The sequence below is a fragment of the Sphaerodactylus townsendi genome, linkage group LG04 (assembly GCF_021028975.2).
Source record: "Sphaerodactylus townsendi isolate TG3544 linkage group LG04, MPM_Stown_v2.3, whole genome shotgun sequence".
Lineage (NCBI taxonomy): Eukaryota > Metazoa > Chordata > Lepidosauria > Squamata > Sphaerodactylidae > Sphaerodactylus > Sphaerodactylus townsendi.
The window spans coordinates 2,438,433-2,461,879 of record NC_059428.1 but is presented as its reverse complement, the minus strand read 5'-3'; the positions used below and the strand labels follow the sequence as shown (position 1 = coordinate 2,461,879).

The window sequence follows — 23,447 nt, the reverse complement described above, 5'->3', positions numbered from 1 at the left end:
TGTGCATGCTCTGAAGCACTCTCCCCCCTGAGCTCTGTACCACAGAGCGCCCCTGGGACCAGTGATCATAAGCCCATCTACATATGAGGCCACCGGGGTAGGAAAGCATCCCTGCATCCCTTCTCTTCTTCTGTTAACATGGGGCCGAGCGAGCTATGGCAGGAGATGGGACCGCTGTTCTGGGTCTGCTTTGCAGGGCCGTTATTGAGCACTGGGCCAGGCCTTGAAGCCATTCCTGCATCGACGGGGAGACAAATTCCTCCCTGCGGCTGTGCTCAAAAGGAACTGCGGAGGAAGGAGAGATTAATCCCATTCAGTACAGGGATTTTGGAGGAGGAGGATTAATTGCGCCGCCATGAGTCAGAGGCAACTGGACGGCACTAACCAGACACAGACGCAGGAGTCAACGTGGGTGCCTGAATCTCCCCTTGGCTGGGTCTCTGCTAGATGCTTTTTAGATTGGTGTCCTGGCAGTGGTGGGATCCAAAAGTTTTGAAAATAAACGGTTCCTAAAGCTGGCCCCCACCCCACCCTCAAGCAAAGGGGCGAGAGGCAGGCTTGGAGCCCCTGGGCAAAAGGCTTACAGGTTGGATGCCCCACCCCCCCACGGGCAGACACCCCACCCCAACCCAAAAAAATTTTTTTGCACCAGAGGTTGTTTCTAAATCGTAAATGCACATTAAAAGAGAAGAAGAAGAAGAAGAAGAAGAAGAAGAAGAAGAAGAAGAAGAAGAAGAAGAAGAAGAAGAAGAAGAAGAAGAAGAAGAAGAAGAAGAAGAAGAAGAAGAAGAAGAAGAAGAAGAGTAGTTTGGATTTATACCCCATCTTTCTCTTCAGTAAGGAGACTCAAGGTGGCTTACAAGCTCCTTTCCCTTCCTCTCCCCACAACAGACACCTTGTGAGGTAGGTGGGGCTGTGACAGTCCTGAGAGAACTGGGACTAACCCAAGGTCACCCAGCAGGAATTTAGGAGTGCAGAAACACATCTGGTTCACCAGATAAGCCTCCGCCATTCAGGTGGAGGAGTGGGGAATCAAACCCGGTTCTCCAGATTAGAACCCACCTGCTCTTAACGACTACACCACACTGCCTAGCGAAGGCCACCCAGGTCATTAGACCACGAGGGACTTCAGGCAAGTATAATGCCATAGAGATTGCCGTTTCCTCCAGGGAACTGAGCTCCGTAGGATGGAGATTCGTTGAAATTGCAGGAGAGCTCCCAGCCCCTTCCGGAGGTTGGCGTCCACAGCTGGACCAGATGTCTACTTCTCCACATATTGTTATGTGAACCTTTGCACAGTTCAGTTCTTGCCTGAGGTCCCTTCCGCACATGCAGAATAATGCACTTTCAATCTACTTTCAATGCGCTTTCAATCTACTTTCAATGCACTTTCAATCTACTTTCAATCTACTTTCAATGCACTTTCAATCTACTTTCAATGCACTTTCCATCTACTTTCAACACACTTTCAATCTACTTTCAATGCACTTTCAATCTACTTTCAATGCACTTTCAATGCACTTTCAATCTACTTTCAACACACTTTCAATCTACTTTCAATGCACTTTCAATCTACTTTCAATGCACTTTCAATCTACTTTCAATGCACTTCCAATGCACTTTCAATCTACTTTCAATGCACTTTCAATCTTCTTTCAATTCACTTTCAATGCACTTTCAATCTACTTTCAATGCACTTTCAATCTACTTTCAATTCACTTTCAAACTACTTTCAATGCACTCTCAATCTACTTTCAATGCACTCTCAATCTACTTTCAATTCACTTTCAAACTACTTTCAATGCACTTTCAATCTACTTTCAATGCACTTTGCAGCTGGATTTTACTGTGCGGAAAATCCACTTGCAAACAGTTGTGAAAGTGGATTGAAAGTGCATTATTCTGCACGTGTGGAGAGGGCCTCAGGGTCACGCAGGTGGCTCTGCTGGAAGTCTAGAGGACCAGCTGCCGAATCATTTGGCACAGAGCACCCACATAGATCCATATCCTTGCTTTCCGGGACACCTTTTGTCTGAGCATTACTTATTTAACACGGGTATGCCGTGCTTTATCCGGCCCTCTCGGGTTGCCGGACACCGATACTGTGGCCATTTGGAATTTGCTTTTGTGTGTCGCTGTGTTTTTCTGCAATGCAACCTGACACACACACCCTTCCCCATTGTTTTGCGTGTAAAAGCATCCCAGCTGGATTGTCAGCATACTAGATAGATGGGGGGGGGGGGGAGCAGGAGCACAGAGGATAACACGATCCAGAACGGAGCATCTAATTTGACCGAGGATCACAGACATTTCTGATCCGCAGAATGCAAATATCTGGAGCTCGGGGGTTGGGGGAGGATGAAGACCCAAGAAGGGGTGGGTGGGGGTGAACAGGCTATAGCAAGAGACCCAGAAGGCAGAGGGTGGAGAAGTCTGCAGCCTCCCTCCGATTGGCTGTTGGTGATGTCACCCTGTAATGCTCAGGTTGACTCTGCATTTCTCAGGGACAAAGCTACGTAGCTGGCTTGCCAATGTCATGCTATGCTGAGTGTGTGAACCCTTTGCTCAGTTACACAATTTAGTAATTCAGCCCATGTGATGGGGAGAGGATAAAGAAGAAAAGAAGAAGAGTTTTGGATTTATACGCAGCAGTGGCTCATGTATCTAATCTGGTAATACAGCAGTTTCCTACTCATGGAAAGTCTTGGAGTTGGACTGAGGGGCCCTGGCTCAAGCATAATTTCATAATCAAGTTCCCTGGGTGATGGAAGGAGGAGTATAAGGATATCAGAAGAGCCTTCTGGATCACGCCAGCGCTCCATCTTGTCCAGCATTCTGACCCACACAGTGGCCAACCCGCCAGCGTGGTATAGTGGTGAAGAGCAGGTAGACTCTAATCTGGAGGAACCGGGTTTGATTCCCCTCTCTGCTGCCTGAGCTGCGGAGGCTTATCTGGGGAATTCAGATTAGCTCTGTACACTCCCACACACGCCAGCTTGGGTGACCTTGGAGCTAGTCACAGCTTCACCAGGTGCTCTCTCGGCCCACCCACCTCTACAGGGTGTTTGTTAAGTGAGGGGGGAAGGGCAAAGGAGATTGTAAGCTCGCTTTGAGTCTCCTGCAGGAGAGAAAGGGGGATATAAATCCAAACTCCTCCTCCTCCTCCTCCTCCTCCTCCTCTTCTTCTTCTTCTTCTTCTTCTTCTTCTTCTTCTTCTTCTTCTTCTTCTTCTTCTTCTTCCTCTCCTGTAAAGAGACTCGAAGGGTCTTACAATCCCCTCCCCCCCCACCCCCACCACAACAACACAACACCTGTGAGGTGGGTGGGAGACTGAGAGAAAACTCCAAAGAACTGTGACCAGCCCAAGGTCACCCAACTGGCTTGCGTTGGAGTGCACAAGCTAATTTGGTTCCCCAGGTAAGTTTCCACAGCTCAAGTGGCAATGCGGGGAATCAAACCCGGTTCTCTGGATTAGAGTCCACCTGCTCTTCACCACTATACCACGCTGGCGGGTTGGCCACTGTGTGGGTCAGAATGCTGGACTAGATGGAGTGCTGGTGTGATCCAGAAGGCTCTTCTGATATCCTTATACTCCCCCTTCCATCACCCAGGGAACTTGATTATTAAATCATGCTTGAGCCAGGGCCCCTCAGTCCAACTCCAAGACTTTCCACGAGTAGGAAACCGCAGGAGCAGCAGTGGCGTAGGAGGTTAAGAGCTCGTGTATCTAATCTGGAGGAACCGGGTTTGATTCCCAATGCTTCTGCCACCTGGAACTGTGGGAGGCTTATCTGGGGGAATTCAGGATTGGCCTGTACACTCCCACACACACGCCAAGGCTGGGTGACCTTGGGCTAGTCACGGCTTCTCGAGGTCTCTCTCAGCTCCACCCACCCTCACTCACAGGTGTTTGTTGTGAGAGGGGAAGGGGCAAGGAGATTGTCAGCCTTTGTGAGTTCTCCTGCAGGAGAGAAAGGGGGGACGCTCCAAACTCCCTCCCTCCTCCTCACTCCTCCTCCCTCCTCCTCCCTCCCTCCTCCTCCCTCTCTTCTCTCTTCTCTTCTTCTTCTTCTTCTTCTTCTTCTTCTTCTTCTTCTTCTTCTTCTTCTTCTTCTTCTTCTTCTTCTTCTTCTTCTTCTTCTGTATTGCTACCAGCAGCCATACACAGACAAGCAGGATTTTAGCAATCGGATCATTCCAACGGTGGGATTCAGCCGGTTTGCACCATTTCAGCAGAACCGGTTGTTAAAATGGTGCTTCTTGTAAACAACCAATTGTTCAATTATTTGAATCCCACCACTGGATCATTCCCACTATGTTAGACCTGGAAAGAAGAGGAGTTTGGATTTGTATCCCACCCCCCCCTTTCTCTCCTGTCAGGAGACTCGAGGTGGCTTACAAGCTCCTTTCCCTTCCTCTCCCCACAACAGACTCCTTGTGAGGTAGGTGGGGCTGAGCGAGTTCAGAGAGGACTGTGACTAGTCCAACGTCACCCAGCAGGAATGTAGGAGTGCGGAAATGTAACCTTTATCTGTGGGTTCTGTGGGGCAGAACTTGGAATGAGTTTGCAACAACAAATTTTAAAAACAAAATGGTTTACTTTCTTAACATATAACATACAGTGGTGGCGAACCTTTGGCACTCCAGATGTTATGGACTACAATTCCCATCAGACCCTGCCAGCATGGCCAATTGGCTATGCTGGCAGGGGCTGATGGGAATTGTAGTCCATAACATCTGGAGTGCCAAAGGTTCGCCACCACGGAGTCATATAACATCAACATTTAACCTCACACTTCAAGGTCCTGTTCAGGTTGCATTTTCAAGTCCTTCTATTTACAGTCTACTGATACTGCCAAGTCCAATCCTTCTTTGCAAGTGGGTTGGCTCCTGAAGACTCCCAGGGCTTGGTGAACAGGATTCAACATGATGAAGGTTTCCAGGAGAACTCTCACCCATTACAAACATAAAAAAACCTTAACAATGTGTTAAGGGCTTATACTAATCAAGATCCGAGTCTGGTAGCCTCGTCTCCTCCAAACTACATGAGCTCTGCAGCCTTCTGTTGCTTTGAGTCTCCACCCCTTTCTGGGTCAACCCATTCTGAGCATGGGGGTTACAGAAACACACCTGGTTCAACCCATTCTGAGCATGGGGGTTACAGAAACACACCAGATAAGCCTCTGCCACTCAGGGGGAGGAGTGGGGAATCAAACCCGGCTCTCCAGATTAGAATCCACCTGCTCTTCACCACGGCACCACGCTGGCTCTCTTCAATTGTTGTGGGTTCACGCGGGGCCTGTCAGCAGGCTGAATTATGGGTCCAAGCTAGGGTTGCCAAGCTCCCAGAGAGCCATGCCAGCCTCCAGGTGGGTGGAAATCCTCCCACACCGGTAGCCAAGAAGGACCTAGCCACCCTTTTCCCAGATTGACAACTGATCACAGGACTACAGAGATTAATTTTCCTGGAGAAAGTGGCTGCTTGCGGACTCTGTGGCATCCTACCCAGTGTGACCCCAACCCGTCCCCCAAATGTATCCACGGGTTTCCCGACACAGAATTGGCACGCTCCTTCCGAACTCACGCAGCCTCTAAATCTCCTAGGACGGTGATGGCGAACCTTTTTGAGACCAAGTGCCCAAATTGCAACCCAAAACCCACTTATTTATCGCAAAGTGCCAACACAGCAATTTAACCTGAATACTGAGGTTTTAGTTTAGAAAAAACAGTTGGCTCTGAGGCGTGCATTACTCGGGAGTAAGCTTGGTGGTAGTCGGTGGCTTTGCTTTGAAGCAACCGTGCAACTCTTCCAACAGGTGAATCACGACCCTAGGGGGGTTTACTCAGAAGCAAGCCCCATTGCCAGCAACCAAACTTACTCCCAGGTAAAGGATCGCGCTTTAGTTCTTCGCATGAAAATCAGTGGGGTTGAACAGCACTTAACAGGGGTTACTTACACTGCTTCCCCAAAACTAGGTCTTAGGTTTAATGCTAGTAATTGAGCCCAGCGGCCCAGGCCAGCCTACATGTGTGCGTGCGGGGGGGGGGGTCAACTCTGTTTGTGCGTGCCCACAGAGAGGGCTCTGAGTGCCACCTCTGGCACCCGTGCCATAGGTTCGCCACCACTGTCCTAGGCCTTCATTCGTTCTGTGTTCAGCTCTGGTCACCACGTCTCAAAAAGGATACCGAAGAGATAGAAAAAGTGCAGAGAAGGGCAACGAGGATGATCGAGGGACTGGAGCACCTTCCTTATGAGGAGAGGCTGCAGCGTTTGGGACTCTTTAGTTTGGAGAGGAGACGTCTGAGGGGGGATGTGATGGAAGTCTATAAATTTATGCCTGGGGTAGAAAATGTCAACAGAGAGAAGTTTTTCTCTCTTTCTCACAATACTAGAACCAGGGGGCACCCATTGAAAATGCTGGGGGGAAGAATTAGGACGAATCAAAGGAAACACTTCTTCACGCAACGTGGGATTGGTGTTTGGAATATGCTGCCACAGGAGGTGGTGATGGCCACTAACCTGGATAGCTTTAAAAGGGTCTTGGACAGATTTATGGAGGAGAAGTCGATCTATGGCTACCAATCTTGATCCTCTTTGATCTGAGATTGCAAATGCCTTAGCAGACCAGGTGCTCAGGAGGAGCAGCAGCAGAAGGCCATTGCTTTCACCTCCTGCAGGTGAGCTCCCAAAGACACCTGGTGGGCCACTGTGAGTAGCAGAGAGCTGGACTAGATGGACTCTGGTCTGATCCAGCTGGCTTGTTCTTATATTCTTATTCTTAACCCGCTTCTCAAAACGATCGGGTAGGTTTCCTCCTAGAGACCGGAGCCCACTGGAGCCTGGCCAACCAATACCTCCATCCTTCCTTTATTACCTGCGTGTGTTCTCATAGCAACTCTGCGCCGTGGTTTCTGGGGTGACCCCTGTGTCTGCGATGTAATCCTTGCCAACCATTCCTCGCTATAGTTCCGAGCTGTACGTTGGGTGGTCTGGAGTGAATTTCAAATCCACCCGACTGTCAGAAGAGAAGTAAGTCCTTCTACGCAGCCCCCTGTCCGTACATTGGCTTCGGTACCCAATTCTGGAACCTGATGAACATTCCCGTTCCAGACAATTGGAGGGCTGGAGCAGGGCTGCCAACCCCCAGGTGGAACCTGGAGATCTCCTGCCAGACAACCAAGATCAGTTTTCCGGGAGAAAATGACTGCTTCAGAGGGTGGTCTCTGTGGCGTTATATCTGCCAAGGTCCCTCCCTTCCCCACCCACCCGCCTCAGACTCCACCCCCCTCAGACTCCACCGACAAATTTCCCAACCTAGGTTTGGGGTCATGCAGAGGATATCAAAGGGTATCATTTACCTGTCGATCCCTATTCCCAATGATCTGTGGGAATTGTAATTTTTTGAGGGGGTGGGGGATCAGACCACACCTCTCCTCCTTCCCCCCTTGCCCCGCCCCTGCTAGGCCCGGTCCCACCAGGCTGCCCGAGACCGGCGGCGGCGGCTAAAGTAAGGGGCAGGGGGCGCCGGGGAGGATATAAGTTAATATTATATTGAGTTTATTGGCCTCTATTGAAAGAATTTGTGAAATGCAGGCTGTCATTCAGCCGGTTAAGCCACTAGGTGCAGATTCTGGGGGGATTACTAGCTTCCAGGTAGAGCCCGGAGACCCACTAGAATCACAACTGAACTGCAGAGGACCGGTACCCGTTCCTCTAGAGCAGGGGTCTGCAACTTGCGGCTCTCCAGATGTTCATGTAAAGCTTCTCTACAGGTCTCCTTCCCTCCAATCTTCATCCTTCTGTTGTGTTGCTCGGGCAGATCTGTATTCTAGAGGTTATTGTTCTGCAGAAGTAGATTCTGGGACATCTTGTGATCACAGGATGTTCCAGCCACTCTCTTCCCCCATAAAACCACTCTTTTGGGTGATTATGCTGGCCAATTCTTCTACCGTATTCACTGAGCCCGTGGTGGAGAACCTTTGGCACTCCAGATGTTATGGACTACAATTTCCATCAGCCCCTGCCAGCATGGCGCTGATGGGAATTGTAGTCCATGAACATCTGGAGAGCCATAGGTTGCAGACCCCTGCTCTACAGGAAATGGTTGTTTGGAAGGCAGACACTATGGATTTGCATGTTGCTGAAACCCCTCCCCTCCTCAAGCCCCGCCCTCCTTAGGCTCCACCCCCAGGATTTCCCAATCCAGAGCTACCAGCCCTACTGTGTCGCTTTGTGCATCCACCCGTGAAGTTCCTTTTCAACATCTCAATTGTAGAATGGACCTACGTGAGTTCTCAGAGGAAGTTGAGGAGGACCTTCCAGATGACCTTCCAGATGCCGCTGGCCTTCTAGGGTGGGGAGATTCTGGCCTGCCATTCAGTAGCCAGACCGACATAGACCTCAGCTGTGGAGACTGCTCAGACGAGGTGGGGGACGTGGCTCCGGAGGAAAGCGGGCCGCTCCTCAGGTGCCTCAAGAGAATCTACCGGAAGGGGAAGAAGGACAAGACGAGGCGGAGAAAAAGCATCTCTTCAGGTAAGGGAAGAGGGAGGATGGCCAGGTGATGAACCATTTACGCATCACTTTTATTCATCATCATCGTCGTCGTCGTCGTCGTTATTGTTATTGTTATTGTTATTATTTAAATTTAGTATACCGCCCTATCCCCGAAGGGCTCAGGGCAGTGTACAGATAAAACATCAGCTAAAAACATACAAATAATTGAAAAAACAGTAATAACTGTTTTTAATTAATAATTAATAATTAATAACTAAAACAACAGTAATAACATTCATTCATTCATTCATTCATTCATTCATTCATTCATTCATTCATTCATTCATTTATTTATTAATTATTTGGATTTGTAGACCGCCCCATCCCCAAGGGGCCCTGGGCGGTGAAACTAGGGTGGCTAACTTGAAACTAGGGTGGCTAACCTTCAGGTGAGCACCGGGTGGGGCTCTCCTGGAATTACAAACTTATCTCCAGATTTATGTTCTGTCCACCTCCTTTGAGGTGGACCAAAAACAGGTACCCCACTCACGATCCCTCCACCCTGTGCCAGAAAGGGAAACATATTCTTACCGTGACCTGCCTCTGAAGATGCCCACCTTAGACGCAGGCGAAACATGAGGAGTTAAAAATCAAATAATTTAACAACTGGTTGTTTACAAGCACCATTTTAACGAAAGTGGTGCGAACCTGCTGAATCGCACCACTGCTTATATCCGGAGGTGGGATCCAGCAGGTTCTCACAGGTTCCCGAGAGTAGATTACTACTTATTTGTGTGTGCCGAGAGGGGGGTTACTAATTGGCGATTTTGCCACGTGATTTTTGCCTTAGTTACGCCCCTCCTCTCAGCAGTAGCGCGCAGAACTTGAAGCAGTCTAGCAGGAGGTGCACCGGCGTGCGTGGCAGCCTGCGCCTGCGTGCATTCGTTTCCCGCCCAAGGACTGGCGCAGCGGCTGCGTCCTTGCCACAGCCCCGCCCAGGAATGCCCCCCCTGGAATGCCCGGTCACGCCCCCGTCGTGCCCCGCCCAGCTCCATTGGCGCTATGCCACAGTTTGAATCCCACCACCGTGGGAACCTGTTACTAAAATTTTTGGATCCCACCACTGCTTATATGATCCCACCTTTCCTCTAGAGTTCACAGGTAGTTGTAGCTTGCAGACTTCACAGTGGATCCCTACAGCCATGTGAATTAGAAGCATTAGAGTTGGTGTTGTAGCAGATTTTATAACAGATCCTAGCCAGAATGTCATGTTCACACTACCACAGGAGAGAAGGTCCCTTCAAACATCCTAGAACCAACAGAGAAAAATGAGGATTTAAAAAAAATCAATAGTGATGTTACATATTTAATTTCAGTTTGATGCTTATAGGCCAAGTGCTGGGTTTAAGAGTTAATATTCATTGTAGAAGAAATGGGAAGTCTCAAGTGCTTTATCATTGGATCAACTTTCGTCTTTGTGTCTGTTTTGGATTTTGATTTTAAATTACAAATTAAAAAAACGAATCAGAAAAAAACTATCCTAGAAGCAGAATCCTATTATGTGACGGAGAAGATATTTTTCCCTTCTTTGGACATTAATTTCATCTCTTTTTCCCTCCCTCCCTCTCTTTCTTTTTCATTGGTCGAATCCCCACTTGAAATTTGCACGCAGATCAAAACCGGTTCCTTGTGAAACCGGGTCCTCTTCATCGGAGTTTCTCCCTCCCCACCGCAGCGAGCACACAGCAGACGCACCCGGTTGCAGAACTCTCAGCAATCCCCACTACCAGGCGATCTCGCTTCGCCGGTCTCCTCTGATTGGCTGGCGTGCCTTGATGGGGCGGGATCTTCCCCCCCCCCCCGCGGAAACGTACCTTGTAGGGGTGTGATAAAAAAAACCCAACGTGTAAAAGTTTAACGTTTATCTTTACGAGCGTTTATGCTGCTTAAAGGGTTACCAGTTAATCATTTACCTGTGTAAACTGTTCACAATTCAAAGTTACACATTTGACTGTTTAACGTCTTTCCGTGTCCCCTTCTGCTGGTCGATCACAAAAGCAGAAACGAAACCAAGGAAAGGCTGCTCGCGCATCGCATCAACGCCGGCAGCGCCGATTGGTTGCCTGAATTCTGCGTCACACTCCGCGGCGGGAAACGAGTCAGGGTTTCAACCCTTGTCCCTCCCCTCGGATCAGCTCTGAACCGTGTCAATGGGGTCTATGCCACTTGCAACCAGGTTCTGCCGGGACGCGGGAGAACGGGGAGAACGAGCACCAGAAACAGAATCTGATGCAGAAGCAATGGGGAGGTCGTACTGTTACCGACAGGAAAATAAACAAAATATTTTCCTGAAGTCAGGTTGCCTAGCTACACTGGCTCCATGCCTGGACACGGAGACTTGTGTGGTTCAGAAGCCTTCATAAGGTTCACAAAGAATGTATATGCATGATTGTGCCAAGGTTATATGGTTTCCCTTGTGTTTGTGTCATTCTAGGATGTGGTAAAAGCTCCTCTTAGTTAAGTTTATGCCTGTAGTTTAGGATTTTAGTTTAACAAGGTTCTTCAGTTAGGTTAAGGTTCTATTAATTTTAAGCGAGCCCTGCCAGTAGGTATATGTACAGTCCTGCCTATAAGTTTAAGTATGTGTGTTTATCCTTTAAGGTTTTCCTAATGTTTAAGTTAGAAATGTTATTTTTGAAATTTGTGTCTGAGAATAGTAAAAGCAATAGCCAGTTAAGGTCTGATATTAAGTGACAAGGAAGTTGACTCTGGAATGCTGCTTAGACCAACGCCCAGCCGACCCTTTGATAAGAACAACGACCCTCTTTGGACTTGCTAATCGAATCTGTTGCCAACACCCACGGGTCACCCAGCCTTGGAAGATGTCACCCTGTTTTGCTATTGGACTGTTTTACTCTGTGTTACTCTCCAGAAGCTCATTGGACTGTTCACATCCTTACTTTCAGGATCCAAGAATTCATTGGTTCATTTAAACTTGCCTTTGTCTAACACTCCCAAGGAACCACCTCAGGCAAGGAGGTGCAGGCTTTTGCTTCTGGGATTTGATCTCATCAGCATGTGCAAAGGGACTGTTTTCTCCCTTTGGCGTTCTAGAATTTTTCTCTGTATTAGATGGAAGGAGACTGCCCCCTTCCTGGGCTTTGCACTGTGGGGGTGGGACTGCCCTACACCCCTTTCTGGGTTACTGGGAAATGTATAAGAGGGGCTGAGGCACAGCCATGTGGAGTTCCTTTTGCTGAGCTGTGCCAAGAGATCACTTGCAATAAAATCCTTCCTGCTTTGAAGAAACGCCGGCTTCCTGCGCCTCATTAAGTTGCTGAGCTGAAATCACTTATTGTTACTGGCAATTCGCTGTAACAGTCCCTGAAACCTGGTTAGTTTGCGTTCTGAAACCTGGGTAAGAAGGTAGTGGGGATTCGACCATTCTCTCTTTCTCTCTCCTGCATTTTTAGTTCCTGACCTTTCTGCCATGGCAACTATTTGGGAGGAAAACGAGCATCCCGGTGGCTCAGACAAGCCGGAGCACTTCCTGGCATCGTGGAGGAGCACGATGGATTACTTTAGCAATAAAAAAGAGGTATGCGGAATCCTCTTCCTGCCTGAAAACTCCAGTCTCCTGCCATGAGAAACACCCAGCACTTTGCAGCTGAAAGGGCCTGTCCACTTCTGGGGGATTCCTGTTCAGTTTCCGGTCTGGATCTCCTTTGGATCGGTCCTCTCCTGCTTTCCCCTTCATGGGTCGAAAGTTAGGCTCTGGAAACTCCCATCTGCAAAGAGACAACAAGCTACCAGAGGGAGTTACGAGAGCCAACGTGGTGTTGTGGTTAAAAGCAGGCTGATTCTAATCTGGAGAACCGGGCTTGATTCCCCGCTCCTCCACCTGAGTGGCAGAGGCTTATCTGGTGAGCCAGATGTGTTTCTGCACTCCTCCAAATGAAACCTACCGGGTGACCTTAGACCAGTCACAGTTCTCTCAGAACTCTCTCCAGCCCACCTACCTCACAAGGATATTGTTGTGGGGAGAGGAAGGAAAAGTTATAATTCCAGGGAATCTACAGGCCAGATCCCCGGTCCATTGCAGCAGGACATAAGAACATAAGAACATAAGACCTAGCCTGCTGGATCACACCAGAGTCCATCTAGTCCAGCTCTCTGCTACCCGCAGTGGCCCAGCAGGGCAATTCATGCCAGCTAATTAAATCTCTCCCCCCCTCCCCAATTTGCTTTAGGACGGGGTAATGAAGAAAAGTTTCCTGCGGTTCCTATCTATCCTCTGCAAGACAATCAACTGGAATAACATGACCGAATTATTTATGGATAACTTCACATCCGACCTTGTAGGAGCCATAACTGTGAGTGGGGAGACCGTAGCGGCTCTGGCCTCCGGGGGCCGCAGCGGCCCAGAAGGCCCCCTCGAAGCAGGGAAAGACCTCGCAAAGACATGAAAGCAAATCGTGTGTGGCACATCCCTGGGACTAAATCTCTGGTCTCGGAACCAAGTCTGTGGAAGGAGCTACGGCGCAGTGGTAGAGAGCACAGGGGAGGCGGCATATTTCGGGGTGGGGCCGGGAACAACTGTGGCATGAAACTTTGGCCTATGTGCCTGCCCTGTGGGTGTCTAACTCTGGGCTTCCAGATGTTCATGGTCTATGAAGGATATTGAGAAGCTGGAACGGGTCCAGAGGAGGGCAACCAAAATGGTCAAAGGTCTGGAATCCATGCCCTATGAGGAAAGACTTAGGAAGCTGGGGATGTTTAGTTTGGTGAAGAGAAGGTGAAGAGGTGACATGATAGCCATGTTTAGATATTGGAAAGGATGTCATGTTGGGGAGGGAGCAAGCTTGTTTTCTGCTGCTCCAGAGACCAGGACCAGGAGTCATGGGTTCAAGGTGAAGGAAAACAGATTTATGGAGGAGAAGTCGATCTATGGCTACCAATCTTGATCCTCCTTGATCTCAAATGGCAAATGCCTTAGCAGACCAGGTGCTCAGGAGCAGCAGCAGCAGCAGCAGGCCCTTGCTTTCACCTCCTGCCTGTGAGCTCCCAAAGGCACCTGGTGGGCCACTGCGAGTAGCAGAGTGCTGGACTAGATGGACTCTGGTCTGATCCAGCAGGCTAGTTCCACCTAAACATCAGGAAAAACTTCCTGACAGCCAGGGCTGTTTGATAGTGGAATCCGCTGCCTCGGAGGGTGGTGGAGTCTCCTTCTTTGGAGGTTTTTAAGCAGAGGCTGGATGGCCACCTGTCAGGAGTGCTTTGATTGTGTGTTCCTGTATTCCAGGGGGTTGGACTGGATGGCCCTTGGGGTCTCCTCCAACTCTATGATTCTGTGATTCCAATCAGCCCAGAATCATAGTCCGTGAACATCTTGTGTCAGACTGAAAGGTGCCCGTCAGTGCAAAATTAATTGTTTATTGTGTTTCGCATGATTGCTCCTCAACCTGACATTGTATGATTTTATGTTGTACACCGCCCAGAGCCCTTCGGGAATGGGGCGGTATAGAAACCTAAGAAATAAATAAAATAAAATAAATAAAAAGTTGGGGATCCCAGCCAAGGCTGTTGACTTCCCAGGGTACCTGGCTGGACCCAGATGGAAACAAGATGCTATTTCCTCCAGTTCGATGCAGCTTTTAGGCCTCCCCATATTTTTCCAAGCAGGACTTTTTTTTGTGGGCAACCAGCTTCATACTGCAGAATCAACCTTGTCTCTTTCAGAACACACCTGAGCGTGTCTCACTGTTTCATGCTTACAGGAGATGGTCAAGAAAGAGCCTCCGGAGCCCACCAGTATCTGCCTGCACGCCATGGCCACCATTATCGACTTGAGGTAGGCGAGCATGTTGCTTATTTGCTTAGCCGCCCTCCAGATCTTCATGTCGTAGATTGCAGTAGAGTCACCAACTTGGAAATCGTTCAGATTTGCAACGGTTCTCCACACTTCAACGATCAGGGCAGGATCCATGGAAATAGATCTTTCTGAGGTCTCTATTCTGACCCCGCTCTCCTCCGGCCCCAACCTATCCCTTCCCAAATCTCCATGATCTACATCAGGGCTCTGCAACCTGCAGCTCTCCAGATGTCCATGGACTACAATTCCCATCAGCCCCTGCCAGCATGGCCAATTGGCCAATCTGACCCCACTCTCCTCCGACCCCAACCTATCCCTTCCCAAATCTCCATGTTCTCCAGCAGGGCTTTGCAACCTGCAGCTCTCCAGATGTCCATGGACCAAAATTGGCCATGCTGGCAGGGGCTGATGGGATTTGTAGTCCATGAACATCTGGAGAGCCGCAGGTTGCAGACCCCTGATCTACAGCAAGGGGGGAAAGCGCCCGGTGTGCTGCTGTGTCCTCTGCCCCCTGTCCCATCCCGGGACGCCCCTGTCCCTCCCTGAACCCCCCCGCCATACTCCTGGAATGCCCTTGCCGCGCCCCACAGGGGGGCGCGCCCGGTGCATTGCCCCCCCCCCCCCCCTTGGAGCTATGCCTCTGGATCTGCCCAGCCCAGAATTAGCAACCTAAACTATCCTGCCGTAAGCCCCCTACTCTCTCTTTCGTTCCCCGCAGCAAGAGAAATATCATGAAGACGATGGGATCCTACAAGAAGGGCATCTTGCTCCGCACCTTCTTCAAGAGTGTCTTCTCCCTTTCGCCCCTGAAGACGGCGCAGGAAGAAGGAGGCGCAGACATTTCTAGCATTCAGTACACAAAGGTACACAAAGGACTGTCTCTCTGGGCAGATGGAATCACCTTCCTTCACCTGGCACAGGTTATGCCATTAGAAAGTCTTTCCCTTTCTGTGCCTTGAGCCGTCCTTCCTGGTTGCTTTTCAGGGCCTCTTCATTGGCACGTACCAGACGTTCAGCGAGATGCTCCAGCAGCTGATGGTGGAGAACCCGGTCCCTTCTGAGCTGGAGAGGATCTTGCAGGTGAGGGGGCGTGAGAAAGGTAGGTCCTGAGGGAAGGAGGGAGACAGGAAGAGGCGGGGAGAGGCTGGAAGAACGTGCTGATGGTCCAGCTTGGAAATTCTACACCAGCCTGGTGTGGCGGTGAAGAACTGGTGGACTCTCATCTGGAGAACTGGTTTTGATTCCCCATTCCTCCACATGAAGCCTGCTGGGTGACCTTGGGCCTGTCACAGTTCTCTCAGAACTCTCTCAGCCATTTGTAAACGCCTTGAGTCTCCTCTCAGGAGAGAAAAGCGAGGTATACATCCAAACTACTACTGCTACTACACTTGTTCTCTCCTCCTCCTCCTCCTCCTCTTCCACCACCACCACCACCACCACCACCACCACCTTTTCTTCTTCTCTTCCTATTTCTCCTTTTCTTCTCCTCCTCCTCCTCCTCCTGTTCACCTTCTTTTTCTCCTCCTCCTCCTTATCCTTTTCTTCTCTTTCTCCTCCTCTGCCTCCTCCTCCTGTTCATCTTATTTTTCTCACCCTCTTCCTTCTCCTTCTTCTCATCCTCCTCCTTCTCTCTTTCTTCTCTTTCTCCACCTCTGCCTCCTCCTCCTCTTCATCTTATTTTTCTCCTCTTCCTTCTCCTTCTTCTCATCTTTCTCCTTCTCTTTCTTCTTTTTCTTCTCTGCCTTCTTCTCCTCCTCCTCCTGTTCATCTTATTTTTCTACTCCTCTTCCTTCTCCTTCTTCTCATCTTCCTCCTTCTCTATCTTCTTTTTCTTTGCCTCCTCCTCCTCCTCCTCCTGTTCATCTTATTTTTCTCCTCTTCCTTCTCCTTCTTCTCATCTTCTTCTCTTTCTTCTTTTTCTTCTCCTCTGCCTCCTCCTCCTCCTCCTGTTCATCTTATTTTTCTCCTCTTCCTTCTCCTTCTTCTCATCTTCCTCCTTCTCTCTTTCTTCTCTTTCTCCTCCTTTGCCTTCCTCTCCTCCTCCTCCTCCTGCTGTTCATCTTTTCTCCTTCTTCCTTCTCCTTCTTCTCATTTTCCTCCTCTCTTTCTTCTCTTTCTCCTCCTCTGCCTTCTCCTCCTCCTCCTCCTGCTGTTCAACTTTTCTCCTTTTCTTCCTTCTCCTTCTTCTCATCTTTCTCCTTCTCTCTTTCTTCTTTTTCTTCTCTTCTGCTTTCTCCTCCTCCTCCTGTTCATCGTATTTTTCTCCTCCTCTTCCTTCTCCTTCTTCTCATCTTCCTCCTCTCTTTCTTCTCTTTCTCCTCCTCTGCCGCCTCCTCCTCCTGTTCTTCTCTGTGTCTTCCTCCTCCTCCTCCTGTTCATCTCATTTTTCTCCTCCTTTGCCTTCTCCTTCTTCTCATCTTCCTCCTTCTCTCCTTTTTTCTTCTCCTCCTCCTGTTCTTCTCCGTGTCTTCTTCCTCCTCCTCCTCCTGTTCATCTTATTTTTCTCCTCCTCTTCCTTCTCCTTCTTCTCATCTTCCTCCTTCTCTTTCTTCTCTTCCTTCTCCTCTGCCATCTCCTCCTCCTCCTCCTGTTCTTCTCCATGTCTTCCTCCTCCTCCTCCTCCTGTTCATCTTATTTTTCTCCTCCTCTTCCTTCTCCTTCTCATCTTCCTCCTCTCTTTCTTCTTTTTCTTCTCCTCTGCCTCTTCCTCCTCCTGTTCTTCTCCGTGTCTTCATCCTCCTCCTCCTGTTCATCTTATTTTTCTCCTCCTCTTCCTTCTCCTCTTCCTCCTTCTCTCTTTCTTCTTTTTCTTCTCCTCTTCCTCCTCCTGTTCTTCTCCATGTCTTCCTCCTCCTCCTCCTGTTCATCTTATTTTTCTCCTCCTCTTCCTTCTCCTTCTTCTCATCTTCCTCCTTCTCTCTTTCTTCTTTTTCTTCTCCTCTGCCTCCTCCTGTTCTTCTCCGTGTCTTCCTCCTTCTCCTCCTGTTCATCTTATTTTTCTCCTCCTTCTTCTCATCTTCCTCCTTTTCTTCTCTTTCTTCTCCTCTGCCATCTCCTCCCCCTCCTCCTGTTCTTCTCCATGTCTTCCTCCTCCTCCTCCTCCTCCTCCTCCTCCTCCTTCTGTTCATCTTATTTTTTCTCCTCCTCCTTCTTCTCATCTTCCTCCTTCTCTCTTTTTTTTCTTCTCCTCTGCCATCTCCTCCTCCTCCTCCTCTTCTCCCCATCAGCCCCTGCCAGCATAGCCAATTGGCAGGGGCTGATGGGAATTGTAGTCCACAACATCTGGAGTGCCAAAAGGTTCGCCACCACGGACTTAGGCTGTTTCTGCATGGCACAATTATACCAGGTTGGAACCAAGGTCTTACATCCCGTATCTAATTTATCCCCATTCCTTCTTCCGCACAGCTTCCCACATCTTCCCCGGAGCAGAGTTAATTCTGGGGAAAAATTTTCCAGTTTGCTCCATGCAGGCCAGACTTCTGTATTTACTTCGGAAGCATGTCTGAGCATCCCCAGTGTCCTGCGTTCTGATTGGCTGTTGTTTTTGAGTGGTGGCTGCCAGCACCTCTGAGCTTGCCCGGTGTCCCTCTTTCTGATTGCTTGTTGTTCCTGAGTGGCAGCTGGAATGAACATCAGGCGGGGAGGTCAGGCAGATGAGCAACCGGTCCTGCTCCCGATTGTTTTTTGCACGGTACCAGGGTCACTCCGGGATTTTTTTAAAAAGAACCACCTAACTGGCATTTTTTGAAAATCCCAAGTAAAGCAGTGGTGGGATCCAAAAATTTTAGTAACAGGCTCCCATGGTTGTGGGATTCAAACAGTGGCGTAGCGCCAATGGGGCTGGGCGGGGCACGACAGGGGTGTGGCCAGGCATTCCGGGGCCGGGGCATTAATAATTTCTCTCTTACTGTAAAAAACTCTTACTGTAAAAAAAGTTCCTAATTTCCAGCTGGTCTCTTTCTGTCCATAATTTAAACTCATTCTAGCAAGTCCTATTGCCTGCTGCCAACAGAAACAACTACTTCTCCTCTAATTGGCTGCTTGTCAAATACTTAATACTTTCAAATACTTAATTTTGTTTCTAGAAATCAAAAGAAGGAGACTTCCTTAAACAAGGAACTTTACCATATTTCTAAAACATGTTTTTAAAACAGCCCAACAGGGAGAATTATCCCGTCTTTTACCTTCGCTAACCAGCCACATAGGAAACAACAGGATTTTTGGACCTAATGGAATTTCTAATGGAAAAGCGGACCCAATTAGTAACCCCCTCTTGGCACACACAAATAATTAGTAACCTACTCTCGGGAACTGGTGAGAACCTGCTGGATCCCCACCTCTGAGGTAAGTAAATATTAGGGGCAACACCAGGGCAGGCCCGCTTTAGCCCCGGGAACTGTGCAGAATTCCCGGCTGCACAGGGATATTTTTCTTGCTCACCCCAGGATATTTTGGCCATGCAGAAACAGCCTTACAGGCCAATATTCTGGGCAAGTGGGCTCAGACCATCTTACAACAATCACTAAAGACAACATATCCATGCAATATCCCGGTGTCTTTTTTTACTACTGCTACTATTAATTTAGCCAAGGATTTGCAAAGATTCTATCATGGTCCCCTTCACAGGGTAGACGGAATTTGTGTTCAGTGATGGGTTGATGTTTGCATTTGTGGTGTGTTTCAGTAGCAAAACTGGACGAGAGGAGAGCCCATTCGGAAATCATCAAGAGGAAGCACAAGGAATTCCTGGAGTCTTGGAATCCGCTGGTGTTCCTCAAAAACCCCTCCCGAGTCGCAGAGGTAACCGGACTTTTAAACGGAACCCGCAGGGAAGGCTGATTGGAGCTACAAAGTGACTCATTGCAAACGGACAAATATTTGTGTTGTCTTATCTGCCTGTCTTAACTAACCCATTAGTATTCACTCTACTCTTAGGCCCTTTGTCCACCTTCTTTCAGTACCTGGAGTTTCTGGGTTGAAGTTTTTCTTCCAGGGTGGCGCAGTGGTTAAGAGCAGGTAGATTCTAATCTGGAGAGCCGGGCTTAATTCCCGCTCCTCCATATGAGCAACGAACTCTAATCCGGAGAACTGGGTTTGTTTCTCTCCTCCTCCACATGAAGCCTGCTAGGTGACCTTGGGTCAGTCCACAGTTCTTTCTAAATTCTCTCAACCCCACCTGACTCACATGGTGGGCCAAGGAAGTGAAAGGAGTTAGTAAACTGCACGGAGTCTCCTTACAGGAGTGAAAGGTGGGGTATAGATCCAAATTCCTCCTCCTCCTCCTCCTCCTCCTCCTCCTCCTCCTCCTCCTCCTCTTCTTCTTCTTTCTTTTCCTTCCTCTTCTTCTTCTTCCTCTTCTTCTTCTTCTTCTTTTCTTCTTTCCTTCTCTTCTTCTTCTTCTTCTTCTTCTTCTTCTTCTTCTTCTTCTTCTTCTTCTTCTTCTTCGAACATAAGAACAAGCCAGCTGGATCAGACCAGAGTCCATCTAGTCCAGCATTCTGCTACTCGCAGTGGCCCACCAGGTGCCTTTGGGAGCTCACGTGCAGGATGTGAAAGCAAGGCCTCTTGCAGCTGCTGCTCCCGAAAGCACCTGATCACAGCTAAGGCATTTGCAATCTCTTGTGATCAAGGAGGGATCAAGATTGTAGCCATAAATCGACTTCTCCTCCATAAATCTGTCCAAGCCCCTTTTAAAGCTATCCAGGTTAGTGGCCATCCCTACCTCCTGTGGCAGCATATTCCAAACACCAATCACACGCTAAGTAGCTAGCGTTTCCTTTATTAGTCCCAATTCTTTTCCCCCAGCATTTCAATGAACTCTGGTTCTAGTATTGTGGAGAAAGAGAGAAGAAATTCTCTGTCAACATTTTCTACTCCCATGGATAATTTTATAGACTTCAATCATATCCCCTCAGCCGCCTCCTCTCCAAACCAAGAGCTCCCTAAACGCTGCAGCCTCTCCTCATAAGGAAGGTGCTCCAGTCCCTCAATCATCCTCATTGCCCTTCTCTGCCCTTTTTCTATCTCTTCGATATCCTTTTTCTATCTCCTCTTCCTCTTCCTCTTCCTCTTCCTCTTCCTCTTCCTCTTCCTCTTCCTCTTCCTCTTCCTCTTCCTCTTCTCAGGGTGTTTGTTGTGGGGGGATGGGGGAGGGAAAGGAGATTGTGAGCCCCTTGGAATCTCCTTACAGGATAGAAAGGGGGTCTTGTATGAAAACCATACAGTCATACAGAATGTAATGCCAGCTCTGCGGAGAGGAAAAACTCGTGATTTCTGGCCAAATGATGATTACTGCACACAAAGAAATACTTTCTACATACAAGATAAGATACAACTGATTTGTTTGCTTCTCTTGAGGAAGATTCTATGACAACGGTCTTGAACGCGTTAGACGTTTGAGAAGTGAAGTTATTAATAGTTTGGACTTTATGAGAAAGGAGTGAATAATTTTGGACTGTATAACTTTTCTATTTTGTAAACTGAGGTGTGAATTATTAACACTTTGGCCTTCTTAACAGTTGGATTCTATAACTATTGGACTGTTCATAATTGAGTTATATAATATTGTGAACTTGCTATAGTTGGTGTAAAATACATTATTCTGTGTTTGCCAGGAGCCTGTGTGTGTATGCTGCGGTTCCAGTTTCCAGTTTTGACGCGTACCACAATTGTTGGGTTTGATGTTTTCCAGATAGAAAGGGGGGGGGGGGCATTAATCCAAACTGTATCTAATCTGGAGGAACCGGGTTTGATTCCCAGCTCTGCCATCTGAGCTGTGGAGGCTTATCTGGGGAATTCAGATTAGCCTGTGCACTCCCACACACGCCAGCTGGGTGACCTTGGGCTAGTCACAGCTTCTCGGAGCTCTCTCAGCCCCACCAGCCCCAGCCTCACCTACCTCACAGGGTGTTTGTTGTGAGGGGGGAAGGGCAAGGAGGTTTTGAGCCCCTTGGAGTCTCCTGCAGGAGAGAAAGGGAGGATATAAATCCAAACTCTTCTTCTTCTTTTTCTTCTTCTTTTTCTTCCTGCCTTCCCATCCCCCGCTCCCCTTGTGTTCCAGGTCTTTGGAGTCTACTTCAGCCCACGGGAGAGAACCGACTTCATCCTGACCGCTTTGGACGGCCTGACGGAGCACTGCAACAGCATCTCCACCACGGAAGGTCTTCTGGCCAGAATGGCGCGCAACTGCGGAGCTGAGATCGAGAAGGTGAGGAGGAGGCTTCTATTTCTCGCCGCAAAACCGCAGCAAAATTCACCCGAGCAGCTGGTTTTCTGCTTTCGAGGTTGTAGTCATGTGAACCTACAAAGCTGACTTTCCGTGATGCAGGTCTGTCTCGGTACTTTAACAGCTCCACGTTGGGAATTCCTGCAGATTTGGAGGCGGAACCTCAGAAAGGTGGGATTGTGGAGCGGAGGGGCTCCAGCCTGCCCTCGAAAGTCGCCATTTTGTCTAGGGCAGGGGTCTTCAACTTGGCCATGCTGGCAGGGGCTGATGGGAATGGTAGTCCATGACCATCTGGAGAGCCACAAGTTGAAAACCCCTAGTCTATAGGAAACAGACCTCTGGAGATCCATTTTTGATTCTGGGAGATTTCCAAGCCCTGACCGGAGATGAGCAACTCTCATTCTGAGATGCCATTTGTTGGCAAATTTAATACCCTGTTTCCCCGAATATAAGACATCCCCTGAAAATAAGACGTAGTAGAGGTTTTGCTGAAGTGCAGGCCATAAGGCATCGCTTCAAAAGCAAGACGTGAGTAAAGTTTTTGTTTGGAAGCATGCCTGGACGGTAACAGAACACAGAAAAATAAGAGACATCCCCTGAAAATAAGACATAGCACATCTTTGGGAGCAAAAATTAATATAAGACACTGTCTTATATTCGTGGAAATACGGTATATATTAGCAGAGTAGAACAGAAGAGACTGATTCACAGTTGCTTTTTACATAAATGAGTTCATTAACTATTAGGGAGGAAAAAGACCAAGAAATGCTATACTTTTCTATGTTACCACACGGTTACATACTGCTACCTCGTGTGGTCATAGCGTGGCTTCTAGCGCTCAAACAAAGAAACAAACTCAAAGTATTGTCGGCTTTATGACGATTAACTGGTTGTGGTGGTTTAGGTGTCGCGGTTCAGGGATCTTGTTCCTAACGTTTCGCCTGCATCTGTGACTGGCATCTTCAGAGGTGTATCACAGAGGGAAGTCTGTTACAACTGTGTCCAGTGAGAAGGCTTCTCTCTGTGATACACCTCTGAAGATAAACAGGAATGGAACTAGCGTGCCAAGTAAAATATGACAGAAATGAGCAGATCCAATCGGCACACTGACTTGGACTTGTGCACACACAACAATAGTAATAAACTATTCACATATACATTTGTACAATATATATATTTATATATATATGTATTGCACTTTATGATTTTCAGTAATATGATATTAGAATAGGGTTAGTATTAGTATAGATGTGTTATAATTTATATTAAAATAATTGAAATAACAACTTTGTATAAACGTATAGGTGAATTGTGTATTGCTATTGTTGTGTGTGCACAAGTCCAAGTCAGTGTGCCAATTGGATCTGCTCATTTCTGTCACACCTCTGAAGGTGCCAGCCACAGATGCAGGCGAAACGTTAGGAACAAGATCCACCAGACCACGGCCACGCAGCCCGGGAAACCCACCACAACCAGTTGAATCCATCCGTGAAAGCCTTCGACCATACATTTAACTTCATAACCTCTGACCACGTGACCACTAGCATGTAAGCAATCTTGGACCGACCGACCAATAGACTGGCCATAAAACAGTGATTTTGACTGACCAGCCACGAGCCGGACCCGACCTCGACCTGGCCGACGCCCCGGATCTGCCCCTGGCCGACCTGGCGGACCGGATCCTGGCCAAGACCAGACCTGACTGAAAGAACCTGCCCCGGAGGCTGGCTGGCGACGGACCTGAGACCACCAAATGAACTCCTGACCATGAGCCCACCTGACCTGACCTGATCACACCCCACTCCAAGATTCCCGGCCGGACTGACCTCCTGCCCTCCAGGATCCGACCTGGC

At 48.6% G+C, this 23,447-nt stretch overlaps 1 protein-coding gene across 1 annotated transcript; it reads left to right on the top strand.

Moving 5' to 3' along the window:
- Positions 1-355: 355 nt before the first annotated feature.
- Positions 356-23,300, top strand: LOC125430768. The gene is made up of 11 exons (XM_048492973.1): positions 356-408; positions 6,968-7,030; positions 8,277-8,536; positions 11,971-12,095; positions 12,748-12,870; positions 14,275-14,348; positions 15,088-15,232; positions 15,354-15,468; positions 19,054-19,169; positions 21,430-21,576; positions 23,205-23,300. The coding sequence occupies exons 1-11, from the start codon at positions 356-358 to the stop codon at positions 23,298-23,300; spliced, it is 1,317 nt and encodes a 438-aa protein (XP_048348930.1).
- Positions 23,301-23,447: the final 147 nt, after the last annotated feature.